Raw genomic sequence first — 23,007 nt, 5'->3', positions numbered from 1 at the left:
CAGTATAGGAGGGATTCAAGTCACCCATGGGGATATTATTTATATTTTCCAAACAAAACTTTTGGACAAATGAACTTATGAGGGACAAAGAGACAATTTTATACTTGAAATTTGGACTATTTAGGAAAATCCAGAATGTGTGAATCTCTTTTATTTCAGGTCAGCAAATTTTGATTTGGCCTCTAATACGGGTCAGGCCTTGTGCTAGGTACCGGGATGTAGAAATGTTTGCTTATTCTGTCAGTACAAACATGTATGTTGTACTCTCCCACTAAGATTGAGGTTTTGTCTATTTCTTCTTAGTTCTGTCAGTATTAGTTTTATACATTTTGATGCAATGTTAATTGCATACTTATTTAGAACTGGATTAGACACTATCATGAAATGTTTCTTTTTTTATTTTTAGTAATCTTTTTGCCTTTTAAAGTCTACTTTGTCAGATATTTCTCTTTCTTTCCATTAGTGTGGGTGGGAGGAGGATGGGATGTGTATCTTTTCCATCTTTTTACTTTCAGCCTTTCTGTATCATACCTTCTACTTAAGATATATCTTTCAACTGGATTTATAATTGGGGTTTGTTATCATCTGTTCTAACAACCTTTGTCTTTTCGTTAGAGCATTAATACGGTTTACATTTAATGTAATTACTGATAAACTTTGGTTTAAATCTGCCATCCACTTATCCCATCCTGCCTTTTCTTTCTTCCTTTTTTTTTTTCCTCTTCTTTTGTTTTCCTTTGGATTGATTGGGTTTGTTATTCCATTTCCCCTCTTTATTAATTTATTAGTTATATACTTATGTATTACTCCTTTAGTGATTACCATAGCAGCCTTTATTACCTGGATTTCTGTTAGAGAACTAAGCCCTGCAGAAGGGGATTTGAGTGACCATTTTCTCAATTATCTGGAGGATGGTACATAGCTAGTACCATTCTAGATGTGTAGGAGAGAAGTCAACTTATTACATAGTGAATGCCTTATGACATTAGAGCTTAATCCTCTGGTTGAGAAGGGTTCCTAGAGATTAAAATGCATTCTTAGCATATTGAAATCTAATATAAGTTAGTGCTTTACCTCTTCTTGGACAATGCAGAGTTCTTGTAACCCTTTAACTCCATTTTCCCCTAACCCCTAACTTGTAGAATTATTGACATGAATTTTCATTCTCTCTATATTTTAACATTGATAGGACATTATAACATTATGGTTTTGTTCAGTTGTTCATTTTAGATTTATTCAAATACTCAAGAGTGTTTTGTTGCTTTTTATTTCTTCTCATGTCTCCAAGCTTCCATCTCAGTTCATTTATATGCTGTTTGAAGAACATCCCTTAGTATTTCCTTTAGTGTGAGTCTGTTAGTGATAAATTTTATTAGTCTTTGATTGTCTGGAAATGTTTTTATTTCATCTTCATTTTTGAAGGATAACTTTGCTGGGTAGAGAATTCTGTGTTGGTATTTTTTTTTTTCTTGGCACTTTAAAGATGTCATTCCATTGTTTTCAGGCTTCTATTGTAGTTACAGTATTGAGAAATCACTATAACCCATATTGTTGCTCCTTTGAATGTAAGGTATCTTTTTATCTTGTTGTTTTTAAGATTTTTTTTTTTTTGTCATTGGTTTTCAGCAGTTTTGCTGTGAAACCTAAGTATTGATCTCTTTGTATTTATCCTGTTTAGAGTGCTTCTGCTCCATTTTCTCTCTCCTCTCCTTCTGGGGCTCCAGTTACACGTTTTGTTAGCGCTTTTCACTGTATCCCCTATTTTGTCTGTCATGCACTTTTCTATGTTTTCCATTTCTTTTTTTTTAAGTCTGACCTATCTTTCAGTTCACCAGTTCTCTCTTTAACTGTGTCTAATATGTTGTTAAGCCCATTCATTGAACTCTTGTCTTCAGTTATTTTATTTTTCAGTCACCTGAATTTTCATTTGGTTCATTTTTAGAGTTTCTAGTTCTTTGATGAGATTCTCAACCTTACCTTTTATTCTATTGCATAACTTAAGCATAGTTTTCTTTTCTTTTCTTTTCTTTTTTCCCTTTTTTGGCCACACCGCATGACTTGTGGGATCTTAGCTCCCCAACCAGGGATTGAACCTGGGCCCCAGCAATGAAAGTGCCAAGTCCCAACCACTGGACCACCAGGGAATTCCCAAGCATAGTGTTCTTAAAGTTTATGTCTCATAGCTCCATTAATGGTATCCCTGTGGGTTTGTGTTTATTATCTGCTATTTCTTGTTTTTAAATCACGTCTTACTCTTTTGTATATCTGGTTATTTTTTATTGAATGTCAGACATTATATATGAAAAATTGTTAAGGTAATTAAAGACTCTGGATGCTGTTCTCCTCTACTGGAGAGGATTTGTCTTTGCATCTGACAGGTAGCAAAGAGCACAAGCAATCCTGGATTACTTTAACTTAATCAGATGATTTGAAGCTGGGCATTATTCCATTTGAGAACTAATCTATATCTGATTCACCTTTATTCTGAGGATATAGCCCTTTGGAGTCCCAATCCAAAGCCTAGAGGTTTACCAGGCTCTCCTTCCTTGGCAAGCTCTAAACTCCAGTTTTTATTCTGCTGGTTCCTTGAATTTATTAAAAGCTTTACTCAGTTTCTCAGCCTCTCCGTTGTCTCTTCCATAACAGCATCTATCTCTAGGGAAAACACAGTTCTAAATGCTGGGCTCACCTTTTTGGCTTTCCTTTTTTTTTTTCCTGGATCTTGGCTCTTTAATTCTTTGCCAACTGATTTGTTCTCTGGTACCTGCAGAAATGTGGTTTTGTGTAGCATCTAGATTTTATTAGTCATTCGCAGCTGGAGAGTTGGCCTGCATGCCTGTTGTCCATAACAGAAAGGAGAGCTCCAAGATCATCATGAGTAGCACAGTCTCTGCTCTCTGGAATCTTGTTCTCTGGTTGGGGGAGAGTTTGTGGTGGAGGCTGGAGGCTTGGGCAGCTTGTCCTGAGGATGGCAGGAAGGAGCCTGAGCAACTGCACAGCTCAACATGCCCATTTCATAGATGAGGAAATAGGCCCAGAAAAGGCCAGAGGCTTACCTAAGATCATACAGCCAAGTAGTGGCAGAGCTAGCCCTGGAATTTGGATCTCTTGAATCCTGCCTGAGGACACTCACTATACTAGGCTTTTGGGGAGGTCTGTCTCTTTCTTTCTCTCTCTCTCTTGGTGTTACAGATATTTGCAATCATGCACAGAAGTAGAGAAATGGTATAATGAGTCCTAATATTTAGCCATCACCCTCTTTTACAGTTTTCAAAATACAACCAATCTTCTTTCATTTGTACCTCTACTTCTCCCTGCCACGTGATTTTTTTTGAAGCAAATCCCAAACATCACATCATTCCATCCATAAATACTTTGGTTTTGTACCTGAAGTACCCCATACATAAGGATTCCTTCCCTCCCTTCCTTCCTCCCTTCCTTCCTTCCTTCCTCCCTCCCTTCCTTCCTTCTTTCCTCCCTCCCTTCCTTCCTTCCTCCCTCCCTTCCTTCCTTCCTTCCTTCCTTCGTTCTTTCCCTCCCTCCCTCCCTTCCTTCCTTCCTTCCCACAATATCATCACACCTAAAATATCAATATGAGGGCTTCCCTGGTGGCGCAGTGGTTAAGAATCTGCCTGCCAGTGCAGGGGACACGCGTTCGAGCCCTGGTCCAGGAAGATCCCACATGCCGCGGAGCAGCTAAGCCCATGCGCCACAAGTACTGAGCCTGCACTCTAGAGCCCGCAAGCCACAACTACTGAAGCCCACACTCGTAGAGCCCGTGCTCCACAACAAGAGAAGCCACCACAATGAGAAGCCCGTGCACTGCAACAAAGAGTAGCCCCCGCTCACCACAACTAGAGAAAGCCCGTGCGCAGAAACAAAGACCGAACGCAGCCAAAATAAATAAATAAATAAACAAACAAAAAATCAATATGAAAAATATTGTCAAACATTTAGAATAGTTTAAATCCGTTTTCCATATAAAATCACAAATCATTACAGCTAGCTTGAGTTCATGTTGGATTTCTTGTCTAGAAGTTTGGGGGCCTTTGGCTCCACTGCGTTTTTTTCTGTGCAATCATATTGTTCCCCTAAGGGGGAGAGAATGAGCAATGTCATTTCTTCCTAGTCTGCAGAAGAGCAGAGAGGGCACAGATGGCTAAAAGACATGGCCAAGGCCTCATGGGGACTCAGGGCTCTCTGCTGGAAGGTCTTGTGGGAGCTGGAACCTGGGAGGGGGAGAAAGCCTGTTGTTCCTGGGCCCAGTCAGTGTGGCCAGTCTCACCTGTGCCCCCAGGGAGATGATCAATGTCACTCACTCGTGTAGGGCTCCATTCTCTCTTGAGAGGATAGGGATGCAGCAAGGAAAGGCCTCTATTCCTGTACAGCCCTGCCCTCTATTCTGTATGGAGGCCCACAGGGCATACCAAGCAGGGAGAAGTGTAAGCCAGGAGGGCTAACCTTTGACAGCAAAAGTAGGACTAATACTATGAGAATAAAAGTTGTTCAAGGACAGGGCTGTCCTGTTCACTCTGTGGTCCCATGCCTAGCTTGGGTCTTGGCACACGATATGGGCCTCCATCTAATGCAGAGCTTGGAGTTTAAGTAGTGATAGCAGTCAGTATTGATTGAGTAATTACTGTGTACCAGGTACTGTTCTCAGTGATTTCCATGTATTAATTTATTTAGTCCTCATAGCTACCCCATTAGGTAGGCATTTGTTATTCCCATGTTAAAAATGATAATGCACACAGAGTTAAGTATTTTAAGTGATAATTAAAGGAAGTAGATCCCAGTCCAAGCAATCCAGTTCCAGGGCCTGGCCCTTAACTACAATAGTTCCCTGCCCTGTAGCATACTTTATAGCAGGGGTTGGCAACTATGGCCTGTGAACCAAATCCAGCCCTAAGACAGTTTTTTACACTTTTCAAAGGATTATTTTAAAAGGGCAGGGGGTGGGGTCAGGAGAAGAAGAAGAATATGCACCGAAGAATATGTGTGTGGCCTACAAAACCTAAAATATATACTATCTGGCCCTTGACAAAGACAGTGTGCTGACCCCTGCCCTAGAGGAGACAGTAAGAAGGGCTTTTGGATCTGCTTCCTGTCTCAGGCTTGCCTTAGTGGGTGTGGTGGACAGACTAAGTTCCAAAGGTGAAACTGGCAAGCAGTGGCCAAGACTTCAGTTTTTCCCAGGATGTAGGTGGCTGAGCCATCTTGGTCTGTTTCCTTCTCCAGGCTGAGGACATGAACGTCAAGTTGGAGGGGGAACCAGTGCGGAAACCAAAGCAGCGGCCGAGGCCTGAGCCTCTGATCATCCCCACCAAGGCGGGCACTTTCATCGCCCCTCCCGTCTACTCCAACATCACCCCTTACCAGAGCCACCTGCGCTCCCCTGTCCGCCTAGCTGACCACCCCTCCGAGCGGAGCTTTGAGCTGCCCCCCTATACACCACCCCCCATCCTCAGCCCTGTGCGGGAAGGCTCCGGACTCTATTTCAATGCCATCATATCGACCAGCAGCATCCCAGCCCCTCCTCCCATCACGCCAAAGAGTGCCCATCGCACCCTGCTCCGGTCTAGTGAGTGACCCCCCCCTCGGCAGCCGTGAGGGCAGGCATTGTGGGAGGGCGGTGGGTAGGGAAGACTCAGCTTCTGGCACTGCTGGAGTTGGGCTGGAATGCTGTGGGAAAAGGGGCTCTACTGTCTCCTTTGAGAGAGAGAGGGAGGTTGTCCTGATTCAAGTACACGCTGGGGTTGGGGAGAGGAGGTGTCAGCCCAACTGCTTGGACTTAAATCCCAATTCCACCATTTACTGTTCCATCCCCTGTGGAAGTGATTTAAACTCCCTGGGTCTCAGTTTCTTCAGCATGTAAACGAGGATGTTAGTAGTGTTTGGTTAATGATGAAATTGCCAATATGTATTCAGCTATGTTTAGAACCACAAACAGCAGTTTCCTATGGTTCAACCTAATAGCTACCTCAGAGGGTTGTGGTGAGGTCCAGATGCATTAACACACGTAAAGCACTTTACATTGTGCCTGGCGTGTCACATTTGTTCTTAATATTAGGTGGCAGATCCTGTTTCCTGGGTCTCTTGAACAGTCATTTTGGCCCAGAGCAGACATTTTGGCTGGCTTGGGTGGTGAATTGCTGAAAAATGTTGCCCACTCCACACAAGAATTCATTTCCCCTGAAAAATGGGATAATCCTATCTCAGTGTGATAGAGAAGATTGAGAGTAATCCTGACCAGAGGTAGCACAGGGATGAGGCAGTGCCGTCACAGGATTAACCTCTGACCCTGACCTCATCATGGCATGCCTCTCTGGTGCCCTCTGGTGTCTGGGTGAGAAATGGCTCACCCTGGGCTGGCTGGCCTTTGGCTCTTCCACTTCTACTGGAAGCTTGGAAGCTTCTCTCCCTGCCTGGGTTGTGCAGGAAGAAGTCGCTGTAGAGACCAGCTTGAAGGCAAAGAAGAGGTCTGTCCATCCATGAGGATTTTTCTTGCACTCAGGTGTAAAGCCTGAACTGGGTCCTGTGAGGGCACCAGTAATGTGTGGGAAACCGTGGTCTGTTCTAAAGAGAGTGCTGGGTCATTAGGGAGTTGACTTGAAAGCCTGGGAGACAGGAAAGCAGAAGTTTCAGGCAGAGTGGAATCAGCAGTCAGTGAGTGAAGCCTGCAGAGGCTGCTAGCCCTAGTGGTGAGGAAAGCATTTATTGAAGAGAGGGTGGGGTTAAAGCTGAGCTTGAACTAGGAAGCAGGTGGGGAGGGCACACTAGGCAGAAGAAAGGAGAGGTGCAAAGGCCCAGAGGTGGGACTGTGCAGGGAGCGCGAGGGGCCATGAGGGGGCGGCCTGCGAAGATGGATGGTCCAGGTAAGGCGGTGGTGGGATGCATAGCTGGCCGGGGAACTGCCTTGAACACTGAGCTGAGGAGTTGAAGTTTTCTCTCAGGTTGCAGAGGAGTCAGCAGATTTTGCTTTTGGAGCAAGAGAGTGTCTTGATCACACAGGGCATTAAGATTAGCTCGGGAGAAACCAAGGCAGAGAACCCAGCAAGGAAGTGAGAAGAGAATTGTGAAACAGCGTTCTCCTTCACCACCTCGTTTGTGTGGCGGAAGTTTCAGCCTCTTTACGAGAGCAACCATAGTTGAATGCTGGACTTAATGCTGTACTGTGGGCGCTCCCAGGGCAGAACATGGCTCTAGTAGTGGAACTGGTAGCAGTAGTAATAAGAGTAGCTAATATTTATCGAGGGCTCAGCTTTGTGCGTGATTTCATTCAATCCTCACATCAACCTAGGGAGATAGGTAGCAACAGCAGGCGTGAAAACGGAGGCACCCACATATTTGGTAAAGTCACAGCTAGTTGTCACAATTGCAGGCTGCAGAGCCAGGGCTCAGGGTGCCTGGTTTCCCAGCGTGAACCTGAGTCACTGCTGTGGGTCTTGTGCATAAAGAGCAGCCACCTAGGGTTGGAGAGAGTGGCTTTGCTGAAGGGCAGAGGATGCCATTTACTAACCTACCTTTTGTCCCATAGATAGCGCTGAAGTCACCCCGCCTGTCCTCTCTGTGATGGGGGAGGCCACCCCAGTGAGCATCGAGCCGTAAGTTCAGCCCAGCCTCTGACTCAGGGGGGAGGGTGGCCAACTGGAGTCCAGTGCATGCAGGTGGGCCCTACGAGGAAGAGGAGGCTTCTGTGGGCTGGGGGCTGAGCAGACCTCTCTGGGCTTCTGCACTTAGCCCTGGGCTTCACTGACCCCCCCACCCCCACCCCCAGCTTCTCTGTGGAAGTCACAGGGAAGGAAAGGACCAGCTCAGTTTGAATTTGCCTCTGAGGAAAAGTAGAAGAGCAGTCCAAGAGACTCTTTCCCTGTCTGTAAACCTGGAGCTGCTTCTCCCCTTTCCAACCTCTGGGCCTTGCCTTTCTGGCAGCACAAGGTGCCACTTGCCAGGCTGTCCTCATAGAAGCCAGGTTCCCTTACACCCAGCTGAAGCCTTGCCACGCTCGGCCTCTGCCAGCTACCCCCGCATCTTCTCCATCCTCAGGGAGGAAGCTGGGTTCCCCACCCCCACATGGTGAAGCCTCCCTCCCTTCCCTTTCCGCCCCTGCAGACGGATCAATGTGGGCTCCCGGTTCCAAGCAGAAATCCCCTCAATGAGGGACCGCGCCCTGGCAGCCGCAGACTCCCACAAGGCCGACTTGGTGTGGCAGCCATGGGAGGACCTAGAGAGCAGCCGGGAGAAGCAGAGGCAAGGTGAGAGGGCACGAGCCAGCAGGCAAAGCAGGCAAAGGCTGGCTATTGGGCAGTGGGTGGGCTAGGCTCCGCCCCACCCAGTCAGCCCAGCCCAGCCCTAAAAGTGCTTTTCTCTCCTCCCTCCCCAGTGGAAGACCTGCTGACAGCTGCCTGCTCCAGCATTTTCCCTGGAGCTGGCACCAACCAGGAGCTGGCCCTGCACTGTCTGCACGAGTCCAGGGGAGACATCCTGGTGAGACACTGCCCCCGGTGGAGGGAGGGCCCCTTGGGGAGGCTGGCAGGGATCTGTGTGTGCTGTCCAGGAGCCAGGCCTGTCGGCGAGCTGATTTGAGGCAGGCAGGAGGGTCTGACCAGGTTGGGGATGGTAGGGGGTCGGCCCGAGGGAGCCCTGGTTCCAAACTACAGACTTTGCTGTGCAAGGTCCACCCCAGTCTCTGATTCTGGGTAGTGGGTCCCCACCCTCGGACAGGGCTGTCACTGAGGGCCTTCTCTATCTGTGGCTGCCTGCCTTGGGGACCATGTGTTTCCTCTTTTAAGAGGCCCTGAGCAGCCCAACCCCCATGCCCTTGCCATCCTGCCAGACCTCTTGCCCCTCCGCAGTTAAGAGGGCCAAGAGTAAGTGCCCACCCTACTCAGAGGCCCAAATTTTGCCCACCAAGACCCCGGCCAGGGCCTTGACCTTTTCTTCACTTCCCTTTTAGGAAACGCTGAGTAAGCTGCTACTGAAGAAGCCCCTGCGGCTGCACAACCACCCATTGGCAACTTATCACTACACAGGTGGGCTGGCAGGGTGGGCCTGGGGCCTGGGGCCTCGAGGGGTCTCCAGCATCAGTGGGGCTCAGTTCAGTGCTGAGTCACAGCCCAGGGTGGGGCAGGGGTGGAGAGGTGGGGGGCAGATAAGCCAAGATCCAGTGTGAGGGAACTGACGCCAAAGCTGGGGTGGCTCTCAAGGGGTTTCCTGTGCCCTGCAAGGGAAGGGAGAAGGGCATAAGCAGGTGGGAGCCCATCTGAGTAGAAAAGCCCAGGGTGTGGGTATAAGGGTCAGGAACCCAGGGAATGCCATCCAAATTGGCATCAGGTGCTGGAACTTAGAGGACCCCTGGAGTGCCATGTCCCATTCTGGGGACTGTGCTTTAAGAGGGACATTGACCAAGCAGCATAATCATAGCCGTCACTGGTATCGACCCCCGTCGAGTGGTACATCCCGTCTGTGCCAGGTAGATCACCAAGGGCTCCACATGCATTGTCTCACTTAGTCTGTACCACAGCTGGTGAGGTGGCTTCTATTATTAGTTCCCGTTTCACAAGTGGGGAAAGTGAGGCTCAGAGGCTAAGCGACATGGCTAGTAAGTGGCAGAAGCAGGATGTGGAGCCAGCTCTGAATGCCTACAGAGACAGCGGCTAGATGACCTCACACTTTTCTGCTGGTCAGAATTGCCCCTGCAGTGCTCACAGTCCCACCCCCTCACTACCCTGGCTTCCTCTTTGCCCTGCAGGCTCTGACCAGTGGAAGATGGCTGAGAGGAAGCTGTTCAACAAGGGCATTGCCATCTACAAGAAGGATTTCTTCTTGGTGCAGAAGCTGGTGAGCTGGGGCTCTGTTTTGGGGGCAAGAGAGGGGCAGGAGCTGCCTGCATGATTTGGGGGCTCCCTCTGCCAGTGGGGGACCCTGCAGTTGCTTACCAAGGCCTCTTACAAAGCAGTTAGGTCAATGCCGCTAAGTAGCTTCAGAGACATTTTTTCTTTAATAAATTTATTTATTTATTTATTTATTTTTGGCTGCATTGGGTCTCCGTTGCTGCACGCAGGCTTTTTTTAGTTGCGGCGTGCGGGCTTCTCATTGCGGTGGCTTCTCTTGTTGCGGAGCACGAGCTCTATGCGTGCGGGGCTCAGTAGTTGTGGCACGCGGGCTCTAGAGCGCAGGCTCAGTAGTTGTGGCGCATGGGCTGAGCTGTTCCGCGGCATGTGGGATCTTCCCGGACCAGGGCTTGAACCCATGTCCCCTGCATTGGCAGGCGGATTCTTAACCACTGCGCCACCAGGGAAGTCCCCAGAGACATTTTTTTCTAAACAAAACAAGAATGGAAATGATCAGCCCTTTTCCCCCTTGGTTCTAAGCCCCTTCCCTCACCTTAGGGTAGCGTGGCCATACTCTGAAGTCTCAGTCCAGAGGGGGGCCTGAGTGGGCACCAGACCCAGTGGCACCAAATAAATAGTGACTTGCCTAAGGGAGAATAGGAAGAGAAGGAGGGCTGCAAGCAGAGGTGAGCCACCCTAAGGGGCTGGAGTACTTCAAAGGCCACAATTAGTGGGAGGAGAAGTCACCCCGAGATGAGGGGACCGAGAGCTAGCAAGTGACTATAACTGACCTAGAGGGCTTCTGCCCACTTCCTGTCAGGCCCGGGGCTTCCTTCCAGTAACTCAGCTGACAGAATAGAGGAAGCCTGGGCCTAGTTTTCCTAGATTCTCTTGTCCTCCCCCTGTGTTCTTCCGGGAGAGTGATCTGCTAATCCAAGGGCTTGCATCTTCCCACCAGCCCTGTCTCACAAAGCCTGGGCTATGGGGAGAGTGAGCTGTGTGGACAGCTGAGGGAAGAGCACTTCTCAGAATGTGCTCTTTCCTCCTGGGATTGTAGGTTGTACCAGGAACGCCCTGGGGCCTGGACCAAGTGCTGACAAATTCTCCTACAAGGGCCCTGTTGTGAGGACAGTCGTTTGCTGGGCTCCCTGATTGGGCAATATTGCCGGGAAGTACATGCCTTGTGAAGCTCACTGAGGCGCCCCTAATGCCTTAATGAAAAGAGCAGACCATTAGTCAGGCAAACAGATGATCAGAGGGAATTGATAGTAAAAGTGTAAACAGAATCTAGTTAATAAATTTGTGACTTGGCCATTCCTGGGAGATGAGTCATGTCTGCTTCCTGCTCATGCACAGAGGGCCCTCACTGACCCTTTGGGCTCTGTGGACAGGGCACCCCAGTTCCCAGTGCAGCCCAGCAGTTGGCTGAGCAGTCTGGGAGTCTGGGGAGATGGGGGAGAGTCAGAGAAAACAGCTTGGGGTAGGGGGGAGGTAGTCCAGAAACCAAACCCAGTGGCCAAATGGATTTGTGAAACAGGAGGGCTAGGGTTTCAGAGCTTGGGAGGCCCTTGGGGATCATCTGGTCTCATCCCACTCACTACTTTCACACCAAGAGCCTTGCCTAAGGCCACACAGCCATTTAGTGGCAGAGTTAGAACAAGACTTAGCCTCCTGCTTCCTCTTCAGGTTTTCCAGGGCTTTTGTGTTAGTCTCCCCTGAGTTCCTCCCCAACATAGGGCAGTTTGACAATTCTCTGTCCTCACTGCTCCCTGAAGAGGAATGAAATTGTTTGCTCTGATTGATGTAGAGAGGCTGTGTTGCCAGGTCTAGTCTGGCTTTGAATGTGGATAGTGCCCAGACTTTTTCCCCTTTAACTCTTCATTTTGAAAAATCTCAAGCTTACAGAAAAATGGAAAGAATAGTATAATGAACACCCATATACCTCTCAGATATACCAGTTGTTAACATGTGCCACATTTGCTGTCTCTCTCTGTCCGTAAATAAACTCACACACACAGGAATTCTCTCTCTGTTTTAACTAATCATTAAAAGTTACAGACATCATGACATTTGACCTAAATACTTCCTAAAACAAAGATATTCTCCTACAAAACCATAGTACCATTATCACACCCAAGAAATTTAAACTGACACAGTAATACTCTCTAATACGTGATCCGTATTCAAATTTCCCCAATGGCTCCATGTTGTCCTTTTTAGATTTTTAAAAAAAAATAGTGCTGAAGTGTTGAATTGGTCAGTGGTTTGTGCAGAGCAGGTGTTGGAGACATGCTTGTATTTCCTGGGTTTATTGGGTTTAGTGTTTGCTAAGGTTAACGGAGGGGCATGCAGGGATAAGAAAGGCTGGAGTGCCCCCAGGCAGGTGAGCTGAACCAGGAACTCTGACCTCAGTTTTGGCTTCAAACCAGATCCAAACCAAGACCGTGGCCCAGTGTGTGGAGTTCTACTACACCTACAAGAAGCAGGTGAAGATTGGCCGCAATGGGACACTAACCTTCGGGGATGTGGATACAAGTGATGAAAAGTCGGCCCAGGAAGAGGTTGAAGTGGATATTAAGGTGACTCCCTTCCCTGCCTCAGCTGCTTAGGCTGAGGTGGGAGCCTGAGGCTAAGCTCTCCAGGACTCCCTGGAGGGCAGAGAGAGGAAGGCAGTGTCCCTGACAGCCCCAGGGAGCTGATGTCCTGGACACTGGCCCTGGACCTTTGGGTTCCCCTCTCTATCTGCCAGTGTCATCGTAATAATACATTGTGTTGATGCAGAACATTGGGGGAAATTTCCCACAGTATTTGCACCAGCATTGACTTCTTGTCCCCTCGTAGCAGACCTCTAACACTGTTTCCTAAATTTTAGTCATTCTTGTATCACCTTTATGAATTCTGCTGTATCTGCATCCTACCACGTCACCATTACTATTTTTGTCACGTCCATACACCACTTGTGCTTTTAATATTTTTCTTTAAATCAACCCATTTTTTACTCAAAAGGGAAGCTTTATATCACAATCATAAATAGAAAACCGGTGTTGCTTGCCATAGAAGGTACTGGTAAAAATAAATATATATGAAAACCAAACAATGTTATAAAATTCTAGCCAGATACTATAACCTGCCGAGGCTCTGAGATGAGGCCTGACCTCTCCTTGTTAAGTCTAGAGCAGTATAAAAGACACATTAACACCAACTCGGAGACTTTGTCCTTGACATAATCAGGATTGAAAGAGAATTGAAAAGAGAATGTTATTCAATTCTGTGTCCATGTATCCACCTAATATCATCTTGGGGTCACAAGTCCACACTTGGTGACACGCTGCTCTAAGACAGGGAGTGATTTAGTTCCCATTTTGCAGATGGGAAGAGGGTAGAGATACAGAAAACGTTACAAAGATAGCTTAGAATGGAGCTCAAGGCTGCTGCCTGGTTCCACCAGACCACCCTGCCCTAGAATGTGTCTCTTGGACACACCCAAGAGGACAGGTGGCCTGTGGGGAGGGACGGGCATGCTCCCTCCCTGCCCCAGCTCCATCTCAAGTGCTTGGTCTCATCCTGAGGGCTTCCAGGCCTCAAGGCTCTCTCTCATTTTACAGGCGGATTAGCGGTGGGAGAGTATAGAGTCTAGCACAGGGGGCCGCACTGGTCCAGGCCAGGCTAGCAGGACTAGCAGGGCCTAGTGAGCCCCTGGCTGGGTCAGAATTGGTGCATATGGCTGCATGACTGAGCTGTAGGCTCACTGCCCTGTTCTTGTTCCCCATAGACTTCCCAGAAGTTCCCAAGGGTGCCTCCTCCCAGAAGAGAGTCCCCAAGTGAAGAGAGGCTAGAGCCTAAGAAGGAAGTAAAGGAGACCAGAAAGGAGGAGGAGGAAGAGATGCCAGAGACCCAGGAGAAGGGGGAGCAGGAAGAGGGGCGAGAGCGAAGCCGGCGGGCAGCGGCTGTCAAAGCCACGCAGACACTACAGGCCAATGAGTCGGTAAGTGTGACCTCCACTGGGGGAGCCCAGGGCCAGGAGGACGGCTGGAGCTGGGCCCAGGGGTGTGGGAGGGAGGGCAGAGCAGGAACATGATGATGATGATCATCATCATCATGGCAGGAAAGCACTAGATAGTTTATGCTGTTAACTCATTTTATCCTCATAACTCCATGTAGTAGGTACTGTCAGTATTCCCATTTTACAGAGAAGGAAATTGAGGTCCAAGATAAGACAGCTAGTAGGCAGCCTGACTCCAGAATCCGCTATTAATTTTACACTATACTGCTTCTGTATCTGAGTCACAGAGGAAAAAGGCTTTGTGAAAACCCAGAAGGTGTGTGGGACACTGGGGAAGCATTCCTGACTTTCAGTTCAGATGGGGCTCCCCCTAAGAGAGCTGTGTCCCTGCCAAGAATTCTGAAACTGAGCTGAGACAATGGGAATAACAGCAACAGCCCCTCACGCATGTTGTCTGCGAAGTGCTTTCCTGTTCATTATCTCATTCATCCCTCGTGATAACCCCATAAAGTGTTAGCCCCCAGCTTGCCGATGGAGGAAGCTGGGTTCAGAGATGCTAAGTGACTTGCCTGAGGTCCCACCCCAGGTCCTTCTAGTGCAGTGTTCTGTCCACCACATCACAGGCCAAGAAGCAAGACATACCAGCCAGAGCTGTTCCGTGTCAGGAGGTCCCCCAAGAGAGAGAGGGCTGGGTAGGGTCTGCTGCGGAACTACTATGAGAGTCTTTGTTTGTTTGTTTAATTTGTGTTGTACGCTTAAACTTGCAGGAAAACCCTCACAAACTGTAGACACACAGCTGTTTGCTCCCTTCTGAGCCTTGTCTGTGCTCCTTTTCCAAGAGCTGTGCTCTGTGTACACACTCCACTGAGTTCTGCTGAACTTTTATGAATGCTTTCCTGTGGGGTTTGATCCAGTGCACACGTGTGTGACTCCTAATGGCCATCTGGGGCTCCCCTAACCCGAGGTCCATGGTTCGCATACCCTGAGCAGCACCTCTCCAGGTCTGCACCAGGCATCCTGTGCTCTCTGGCACCTGCTTGGCGTTTCCCATGGTGGCTCATGTTGTCATGAGCTAACTGCCTGCATGTCTGTCCCTTCAGACTGTGAGTTCTCTGATGGCAGGGGCTCCTGTCACCTCTGTATCCCCTGTGTAACCTGGCATGTTACACAGATTTGAAGGCCATTTATGGAATGAAGTCATGAATAGACTAAATGACTGAAAACATGAACCCATGTCATTAACAGAGACACCAAGACCCCTGTCAGATGCATCAGGAAGTCCTATAGCAGCTAGGGCTGTCCCACGTAATTACGGTACCAGCAGTTTGTGAAAACAGAGCTGTGGGTGCCTTGTCACTGGAAAGATTCAAGAGGGTGTTAGGGGACCATTTGGAAGGAGTGTATGATCTTTAAAAGCCCTCTGTTCACTGATATTCCATAATTCGGGATCCTCTCTTCCCCAGTCTCTCAGCTCTCCTTGTTTGACCCTCTCCAGGCCAATGACATCCTCATCCTCCGAAGCCACGAATCCAATGCCCCTGGATCTGCGGGTGGCCAGGCCTCAGAGAAGCCAAGGGAGGGGCCAGGGAAGTCACGTAGGGCACTTCCTTTTTCGGAGAAGAAGAAAAAACCAGAGCCATTTAATAAGAGCCAGAATCAGGAGAACACTTTTCCGTGTAAAAAATGTGGCAGGTAAGAAGGCAGACCCAGTCTCCACTGGGACCTGGTAGGTTGGCTGCGGTTGGAGGAGGGGCAGATGCCGATTCCTGGGGAGAAGTAGGAGGAGTCACAGCTTTCGCCCTGTCTCCTGATTGGCTCAGAGGGTTTCCCCGGGCAGTGACGTCCCTTGGCAGCTTTTAGAAGAGGGATGATGGCACTGAATCAGGAGCCCATCGGTCCCCTTGTTGGAGGGTGGGGCTGGACCACGTGGCGCGGAGCAAGCCAGAAGGGCCGGGGAGCCCCCAGAACAGACACGCACGCACGCACGCGCGAGCGCAGGTGCTCTAGCCTGGAGGTCCCAGGGTTGGAGACAGACCACTTACTGGAGCCCCTCCTGTCCGACTACAGGGTGTTTTACAAGGTGAAGAGCCGCAGCGCTCACATGAAGAGCCACGCTGAGCAGGAGAAGAAAGCAGCCGCTCTGAGGCAGAAGGAGAAAGAGGCCGCGGCCGCTGCGGCCACTGCGGCCGCCTCCCCCCACCAGCCGGCCCTGAGGGAGGAGAGCAGCGCGGGCGAGAGGGGCTGACGCCCGGGGCTCCGGGCCCTGCTCCAGCCTGAGACGCCCTGCCAGCACTGGAACCTCCGGAGGGAGAGATCACGTGGACTTGTCTCTGCAAAACGGATACAATTAAATAAACGGCTCTTTTACTTATACAGGGCCCAGGAGCAGTGTTAAGGGCTGCAGGATCCAGTTCTCTTGCATTTGGTTTGTCGGAAGTTTCCCTCGTGCTTTCCTGGGACTGGGAGAGTCCCTGCTCGCTGGGGCTGCCCCTGGGGAGGGGCTCCAGCGCTGCCACCGCTGCCTCTCACATGGACCTCTGCCGCCACGCCACGAGGTCGCTTCTCTCCCTCTTTGTTTCCCTTTCTCCCTTAGATCACCATGGAGAGACGAGCACAAGCGCGCCCCCTAGGCAGCATTAATCCCCCGCCCCAGGGGACCTGTACTAAGCCCTGGAAAGAGGGACTCCGTAGGAAGGAGTGTGGTGGCCATCTCCGAGAGGGAGCTCAGCCTGGCATCTGTGCTGTCTCCCGCGCGGCAGTGTCCAGGCCATGCTGCTCCAGTGACTATGTCCTCAGGAGGCCACGTCCTCCGTGGGAGGGAGGCTGCCAGAACGGGTGCAGGGAGAGAGACCAGGACTGGTACCTATCCCTTTGCTGCTCGCTAGCAGCCTGCTGGGGCTGGAAAGTTTTCTCAGATGTTTGGGGAAGGAGCCAATGTTCTTTGCAAGCTCTCAGCCTGCTGGAGGGAAGGAAACTGTGCAGAGGAAGGAAGCTGCAGGGCTGCTACAGGGCTAGGCCTGAGGGAGCTTTTGATAAGCCTTGGCTTCTCCTGCTTCCCACCTTTTTGCCAAATACCTTTGGGCCCTGGAGGCTGCTAAGGGAGCTTAGCCTAGGCCCAGCCTGCTCCTCCTTGGTGCAAGTTTCCTGCCTGCCTCTGTCCTGCCCTTGGCAGCTGCCACCTAACCCCACCTCACCTGGTCTAGTGCTGATATCCACAGCTCAGCCCTCAGTCCTGCATGCTGGAGATTTCTGGATCCTTCCCTGGGAGGGGGAGGTCTCCTAGCCAGATGGGACAGGAGCCTTCATTCCTTGACTTGTGTCATTTGGGAGCTATTTATTTATTCTTAATATTTAATTTTTAACATCCTCTCAGGGACCAGGGGCTTCCTCCTTTCCAGAGGCCCAAGTGCATTTATCCCAAAACAAGGCACCTTCTTGGCACCACCCTCCCTCCCACATTTCCAAGACCCTAAAGTCCCTCGTTTTGCCAATAGGAATGATAGTAGCACTGAAAGAGGGTGGAAAGGTGGAAGATGTCGCAAAGCCACACAGAGACTAGCAGGATCAAGGGAGATCAAAGGCAGTTCTTGTTGCTACCTCTTCGTTGGCTGTACTTTCAAGTAGCTTGAGGGGATTGGCTGGAAGCCAGATTCTGGTTTTGTTTCTGGCTTGAAGAAGCCATATTTGGTGTGGAGTCACTGAAGTGGAAGGGCTGGAAGATTCTGGAGGTCCCTTCACTTGCCAGTCCCATAGGAGAGCTGAGTTATTTTTCTGATCTTGCTATTCAACTTTAGTTGTGTAAAAGAAGTTCTAAGTGAATCCATGTTAGGAAGGAACCAAAAAGTATTCATTCTGCTACCCTTCTGAGATAGCCTAAAGGCGTCGTATTGGTAGCTGGGAATGGGGAGGGAGTTTTATTTCTAAACTATGCACTATCAGGTATGTGTTAGCATTCATTTATGCATTAATATGGTTATACATGAGCCCAGCTATGGGAGTTAACAAAATTCTCCCCCCTCCCCAACTCCTGATGGCTACCTAGACCTCTAACTTCCCAGTTAGTTTCTTCCACAGGCTTTTACAAGCTCAACGGCCCAAGACTGCAAAAATCTGGTATACCCTCCAAAAACAGGAGGGTAGCAAATTTAGGCTCTCTTCTAAATCACATATGTAATATGAGTGCCTTCGCAGCTTTGCCCCAAAGTGCTACTTATGTTTCCCAAGGTTTTTTCTATTTAAACCGTATTTAGTTTCAGGCTTCTTTTTTGGACATGTGGTAACAGAAACCTCCTTCGTCTAGAGTGATTCTCCTAAGCTCACGGAGACCAGACCAGGTGAATATAGGTGGAGAAAGTCAAGATGGTACCTCTCTGTATTAACCCCACCCAACACCGTATTTTAGAAGGGTTTATGCTCCAGAATGGATTTATATCTAGAATGCAGTGTAAAAGGTAAAATGTTTAGAGGGCAGATGCAATTGTGGCAAGTGACCTGCCAATAAAGTAGGTGCAGCCATAGAAGCTGGCATAGGTATATCCTTTATGGTGCTTTCTCCCTGTGAACCATTAGGCTACTTTGTTTTTTCTTTTTTCTTATATTCAGAGCTCTTTGCTTTAAGAAGTTAAATGACAAACACCTTCAGCTTTATAATGTCCTCCCCACACCATCTCACATATCCATCTCTCAGCCTCCATCTACACTCAGCTAAGGGCATGAAACTAACCTAGTGCCTGTGTTCTAAACCGTTTCTGAGGTCTCTTACCCACCCACAGAGACAGTGCTTCAGCACTGTCCACCATGCCTTCAGCAGCCCCCCTCACAACTAAGGTACACACCCATCCCTTTTGCTACCCCACTTCCACCCCTGGCACAGAGGTCGTGTGCTGCTTACGTCTAAAGGGATCCCCTATATTTAACTGCCTCAGTGACCTAACCTCTTTCTTCTCATGTGCCAGATGTTAAGATGAAGGAGGAATACAACACATACTCAAGCCTCAGCTATTTAAGTATGTTTTTACTGGGGCTCACGTTTCTGGGACGGTATTTATTACCAGACTGGCAAGCCTAACTCCTTAGGTTTATAGGAAGTATGCATATTTTTATAAAACAATTGTATGTCCTCCCCATATTTTTGCTGTGTTAAGATTTGCCTCTAACAATTTGCAGCTGTTTCAATTTTTCATTTGTCTCTCAGTCGAAGGCCTTGTTGGAGGGGACAGAGCACAGGAATAGCCTTGACAGTCTGTAATTATTGTACAAATATTTTAATAGCATATAAATAAGTATATTCCTTTTATTTTGAAAAATATCAGACACTGCCTTTTGTGTGTTTGCTGCCTGTGGCACCCTTTTTTAAAAAGACTGTTACATATTAAAATAGTGTACATATATATAAATATTACCTCTTGCTGTACAGTTGTGATAGACCAGACTGAAGATTTTATTTTTTGTGTGCTTTTTATAAAAAAAAAATTAACACACTAAAGAAAATCTTGCTGATGTGATTGTAATGTACCTATGTAACTTATTTACTTTTGAATGTTCTTCTGTATCTTTAAACCTTTTATTAAATAAGGTTTTAAAAATTCAGAGTTGAATGCTGTGTCCTTCTGGGGAGATTTTCACCATCTGGGATTGACGTAAATAGGCCATGGTTTGCTTGCAAGGGATTACTTGACGTTTTTGAACCGTAAGGATTCTGTTTTATCAGCTAACTGTCAATGATGCCAGGACAGGGGAAATAACACAGTAGCGTTTGCCTGGCTGCAAAGGTTACTAAATAGATCTAGATCTTCTTACAAAATTTTAGACAAGGAAAAGTCTCAACTCAGTGTCTCACACAAACACACGGCACATTTCCAACGTTTTAGTTTCATTGGGATGAAATTCGCGGAGGTTGCTGAGTGCGATCAGATGGTATAGGGTATTTTCTTATACAGCATTGACTTGAACGAGCGACGTGAATAGACAATCTTCCTTGACGGACGCATATCATCTTAAATTCACTCCAGAATTATATTATCTTTTAAACGCAGTGCTTTGTGAAAAAAAAAATCTGGAAAACGTGAAAAAGGAAACGCGCTGTCAGAGAAATTAATGCCCGGAGCCCCTTGCTGGCACCAAGGCAACCGCTCGCCTCTGCGGGCCTCCGGAGCACTCCGGTCGTCAGTCTTCTGGGCCGCCGTTTCCGTGGCTACGCTCGCGCAGGCTCGGCCGCGGGGGCGGGGCGGGGCGAAAGCCGCTTGCCGGCCGGCCCCGCCCGCCACTGCGGCCTTTACGGCTCGGCTGGCTGCGGGTCTGACCAGTTGGAAGCCACGCTGCGCCATCGCGCCTCAACCTGCTGCAACCCGGGCGCGCTGTCACCGCGGCCTGCCTTCGCCTGCGCCGCCTCTAGCCTTGCTTCCGCATCCTAGCCGCGCCTCCGCTGCCTGTGTTCTGGGTCCCAGGCCGGCCGTCCTCGCAGCCTAGACGGGCACCTGCTCCAACGAAGGAGACTCTCTCGGGCTGGCCCCGCTGCCACCGCTGCGACCTCGGGGTAGTCTCTTCCTCCGGAGGCGGCACAGTTCTCGTCTGCAGGGAAGCGGCTTCTCGCGCGCCTGAAGGCCGGGCTCCGACCGCGAAAGCCCGGTTGACGCCGTGAGCAGCCGCGAGTGCCTGGCGCCGGGGCTGAGAACAGAAGGCCACGCCCCGCGATTACACCCCGGCGGCCTCTACAGCCCGGCGGCTGCTGCCTTCGCCGCCCGCCCTCACTCCTCGCCTCTGAGCTGCGACGCGACACCCTGCCTACAGGTGGAGGACCCGGCCCGCGGACCCCGCCAGAGACGCAAGATGGCGGAGGCCGCGTAACTGAGCATCCCGCAGGCTTCGCTCCGAGAACGCGGAGGACTGACATTGGGGGGCAGCGAAAGGACGAGAGCAGGACTCTGGTGTCGTTTGTTAATCGTGGTTGCGTGAAGCTTGACTCCTCGGGCATATTGCGGGGGAGTGTTTGCTGTCGTCCCAAGTCCTAGAGCACAGGGAACCACAGTAACCCGGATTTTGTAGAATTGGGGCCCTTGATAGTTGGCAAAATGGCGATGGCGCTGTTGGAAGACTGGTGTAGGGGGATGGATGTGAACTCCCAGAGAGCCCTGCTGGTCTGGGGGATCCCCGTGAACTGTGATGAGGCTGAAATCGAAGAGACCCTCCAGGCTGCGATGCCCCAGGTGCCCTATCGAGTGCTTGGGAGAATGTTCTGGAGGGAAGAGAATGCCAAAGCAGCCTTGTTAGAGCTCACTGGTGCTGTCGATTATGCCGCGATCCCCAGGGAGATGCCAGGTAAAGGAGGGGTCTGGAAAGTGGTCTTTAAGCCCCCGACTTCCGATGCTGAATTTCTAGAAAGGTTGCACCTCTTCCTAGCAAGAGAGGGGTGGACCGTGCAAGATGTTGCCCGTGTCCTTGGGTTTCAGAACCCCACTCCGGCCCCAGGCCCAGATATGACAGCAGAGATGCTAAACTATATTTTGGATAATGTTATTCAGCCTCTTGTTGAGTCCGTATGGTACAAGAAGCTGACACTCTTCTCCGGGAGGGACATCCTGGGGCCTGGGGAGGAGACATTTGGTCCCTGGCTGGAGCACACTAATGAGGTCATAGAGGAGTGGCAGGTGTCAGATGTGGAAAAGAGGCGGCGGTTGATGCAGAGTCTTAGAGGCCCTGCTGCTGAGTTCATACGCATTCTCAAGATCAGCAACCCTGCGATTACCACCGCCGAATGCCTGAAGGCGCTTGAGCAGGTGTTTGGGAGCGTGGAGAGCTCTAGGGATGCGCAGGTCAGATTTCTGAACACTTACCAGAACCCGGGAGAAAAGTTATCCGCTTATGTCATTCGTCTGGAGCCTCTGCTGCAGAAGGTGGTGGAGAAGGGGGCCATAGATAAAGATAACGTGAATCAAGCCCGCCTGGAGCAGGTCATTGCCGGGGCCAACCACAGCTGGGCCATCCGAAGGCAGCTGTGGCTGACCGGGGCTGCGGAAGGGCCAGCGCCAAACCTCTTCCAGTTGCTGGTGCAGATCCGCGAGGAGGAGGCCAAGGAAGAGGAGGAGGAGGCTGAGGCTGCCCTCCTGCAGTTAGGCCTGGAGGGGCACTTCTGAGTCCCCAGAAAAGGGGCTTTAGTGCAGACCTAGATCACAGCTGCTTTTGTTCGTTGTCTTTGTGCTGTCTTACAGGTGTGTCTCCTAGTAGTAAAGACTTAGCCATGTTTTTTGGGCGGGGGGAAGTCAGGCCTGCGTATTCATGTAACATTAGTAAAATCGTGCAAGCAAGCACCAGAGCTGCTGCGGTACAAGTGAGTCATGCTAGCTACGATGCCAGGGAAAGGTTTGGACATGAGTGCTCAGTGCAAACTGTCATCAGCTTGCATCATCATCAGTTGTGGAAAACGTGAACTCGTGACACTTCCCGTCGAGGCAATTAAATGTGAAATTGCACGTTCAGATGTTTAGTGCAGGGCCTGGCTAACACAAGAAGTGTTCAGTAAAAATGTGAAATGTTATTACTACTATCGTGAATAGTTTTTGTGTTTACTGTAAATTGTTCCTGATTTACATTAACGGAAAGAAATGTGAATTAGATATTCAACTTTAGAGTGCAAGTTTCTTATTTTTCATCTTTAAACATCTAAATCAGTTTAACTGAAAAGTGTTCCGAGACTACAAAATGGGTTGTTAGAAAAATACTGCACTTGTAGAGCTGTGTAAATCAAGTTTTCACTGGACAAGATACAGATTGCAAGCGGAGGTTAATATGAACCAGTTGCAGTATCTATTCCCCCGTTTCAAATCTTTGTCATTGAAGTGTAGTTTACCTTGTTCATGCTGAGTCTAAGTGTTCTAAATTCGAAGTTATCAAATACATGTATATTAATAAAAATATTTTTAAAATTCTATTGTCTTGTTTTTCTGACATGTATAAAAAACTTTCAGTGTAATTAAGCTCTATTATATTTTCATTTCTTAGGAAGACTTCCCCATGTCACTGAAAAAAAAAAAACCCCAAACCTCAATTGTTTTACTTTAAGCTTTATATCATAGTATGTAACTTTAAATTGCAATACTTTTTTTTTTAAATTAATTTATTTTTGGCTGCGTTGGGTCTTCGTTGCTGCACGCGGGCTTTCTCTTGTTGTGGCGA

At 49.1% G+C, this 23,007-nt stretch overlaps 2 protein-coding genes across 6 annotated transcripts in view; both read left to right on the top strand.

Annotated features, from left to right (window-relative positions):
* MIDEAS (mitotic deacetylase associated SANT domain protein) overlaps positions 1–19,419 on the top strand; it is a 68,025-nt gene extending 48,606 nt beyond the window's left edge. For all 5 annotated transcript variants that reach the window (XM_057543050.1, XM_057543052.1, XM_057543053.1 and 2 more), the window contains 10 exons: positions 5,239–5,581; positions 7,538–7,604; positions 8,113–8,255; positions 8,384–8,487; positions 8,957–9,032; positions 9,752–9,840; positions 12,263–12,412; positions 13,606–13,818; positions 15,332–15,528; positions 15,904–19,419. In XM_057543050.1, the coding sequence (XP_057399033.1) occupies positions 5,239–5,581; positions 7,538–7,604; positions 8,113–8,255; positions 8,384–8,487; positions 8,957–9,032; positions 9,752–9,840; positions 12,263–12,412; positions 13,606–13,818; positions 15,332–15,528; positions 15,904–16,081 (1,560 nt within the window). In that variant the 3' untranslated portion in view covers positions 16,082–19,419. The remainder of the gene's footprint in view (positions 1–5,238; positions 5,582–7,537; positions 7,605–8,112; positions 8,256–8,383; positions 8,488–8,956; positions 9,033–9,751; positions 9,841–12,262; positions 12,413–13,605; positions 13,819–15,331; positions 15,529–15,903) is intronic.
* Positions 19,420–20,119: 700 nt separating this feature from the next.
* PNMA1 (PNMA family member 1) lies at positions 20,120–22,760 on the top strand. Its single transcript, XM_007184429.2, has one exon. The coding sequence runs from the start codon at positions 20,907–20,909 to the stop codon at positions 21,966–21,968; it is 1,062 nt and encodes a 353-aa protein (XP_007184491.1). The 5' UTR covers positions 20,120–20,906; the 3' UTR covers positions 21,969–22,760.
* Positions 22,761–23,007: the final 247 nt, after the last annotated feature.

The sequence above is a fragment of the Balaenoptera acutorostrata genome, chromosome 3 (assembly GCF_949987535.1).
Source record: "Balaenoptera acutorostrata chromosome 3, mBalAcu1.1, whole genome shotgun sequence".
In the NCBI taxonomy this organism is placed as follows: domain Eukaryota; kingdom Metazoa; phylum Chordata; class Mammalia; order Artiodactyla; family Balaenopteridae; genus Balaenoptera; species Balaenoptera acutorostrata.
This window is presented reverse-complemented; position numbering and strand designations above follow the sequence as displayed.

What these genes read in the sequence shown, in the direction of transcription:
- PNMA1 (XM_007184429.2), top strand. Translation starts at nt 20,907, where the DNA reads ATGGCGATGGCGCTGTTGGAAGACTGGTGTAGGGGGATGGATGTGAAC.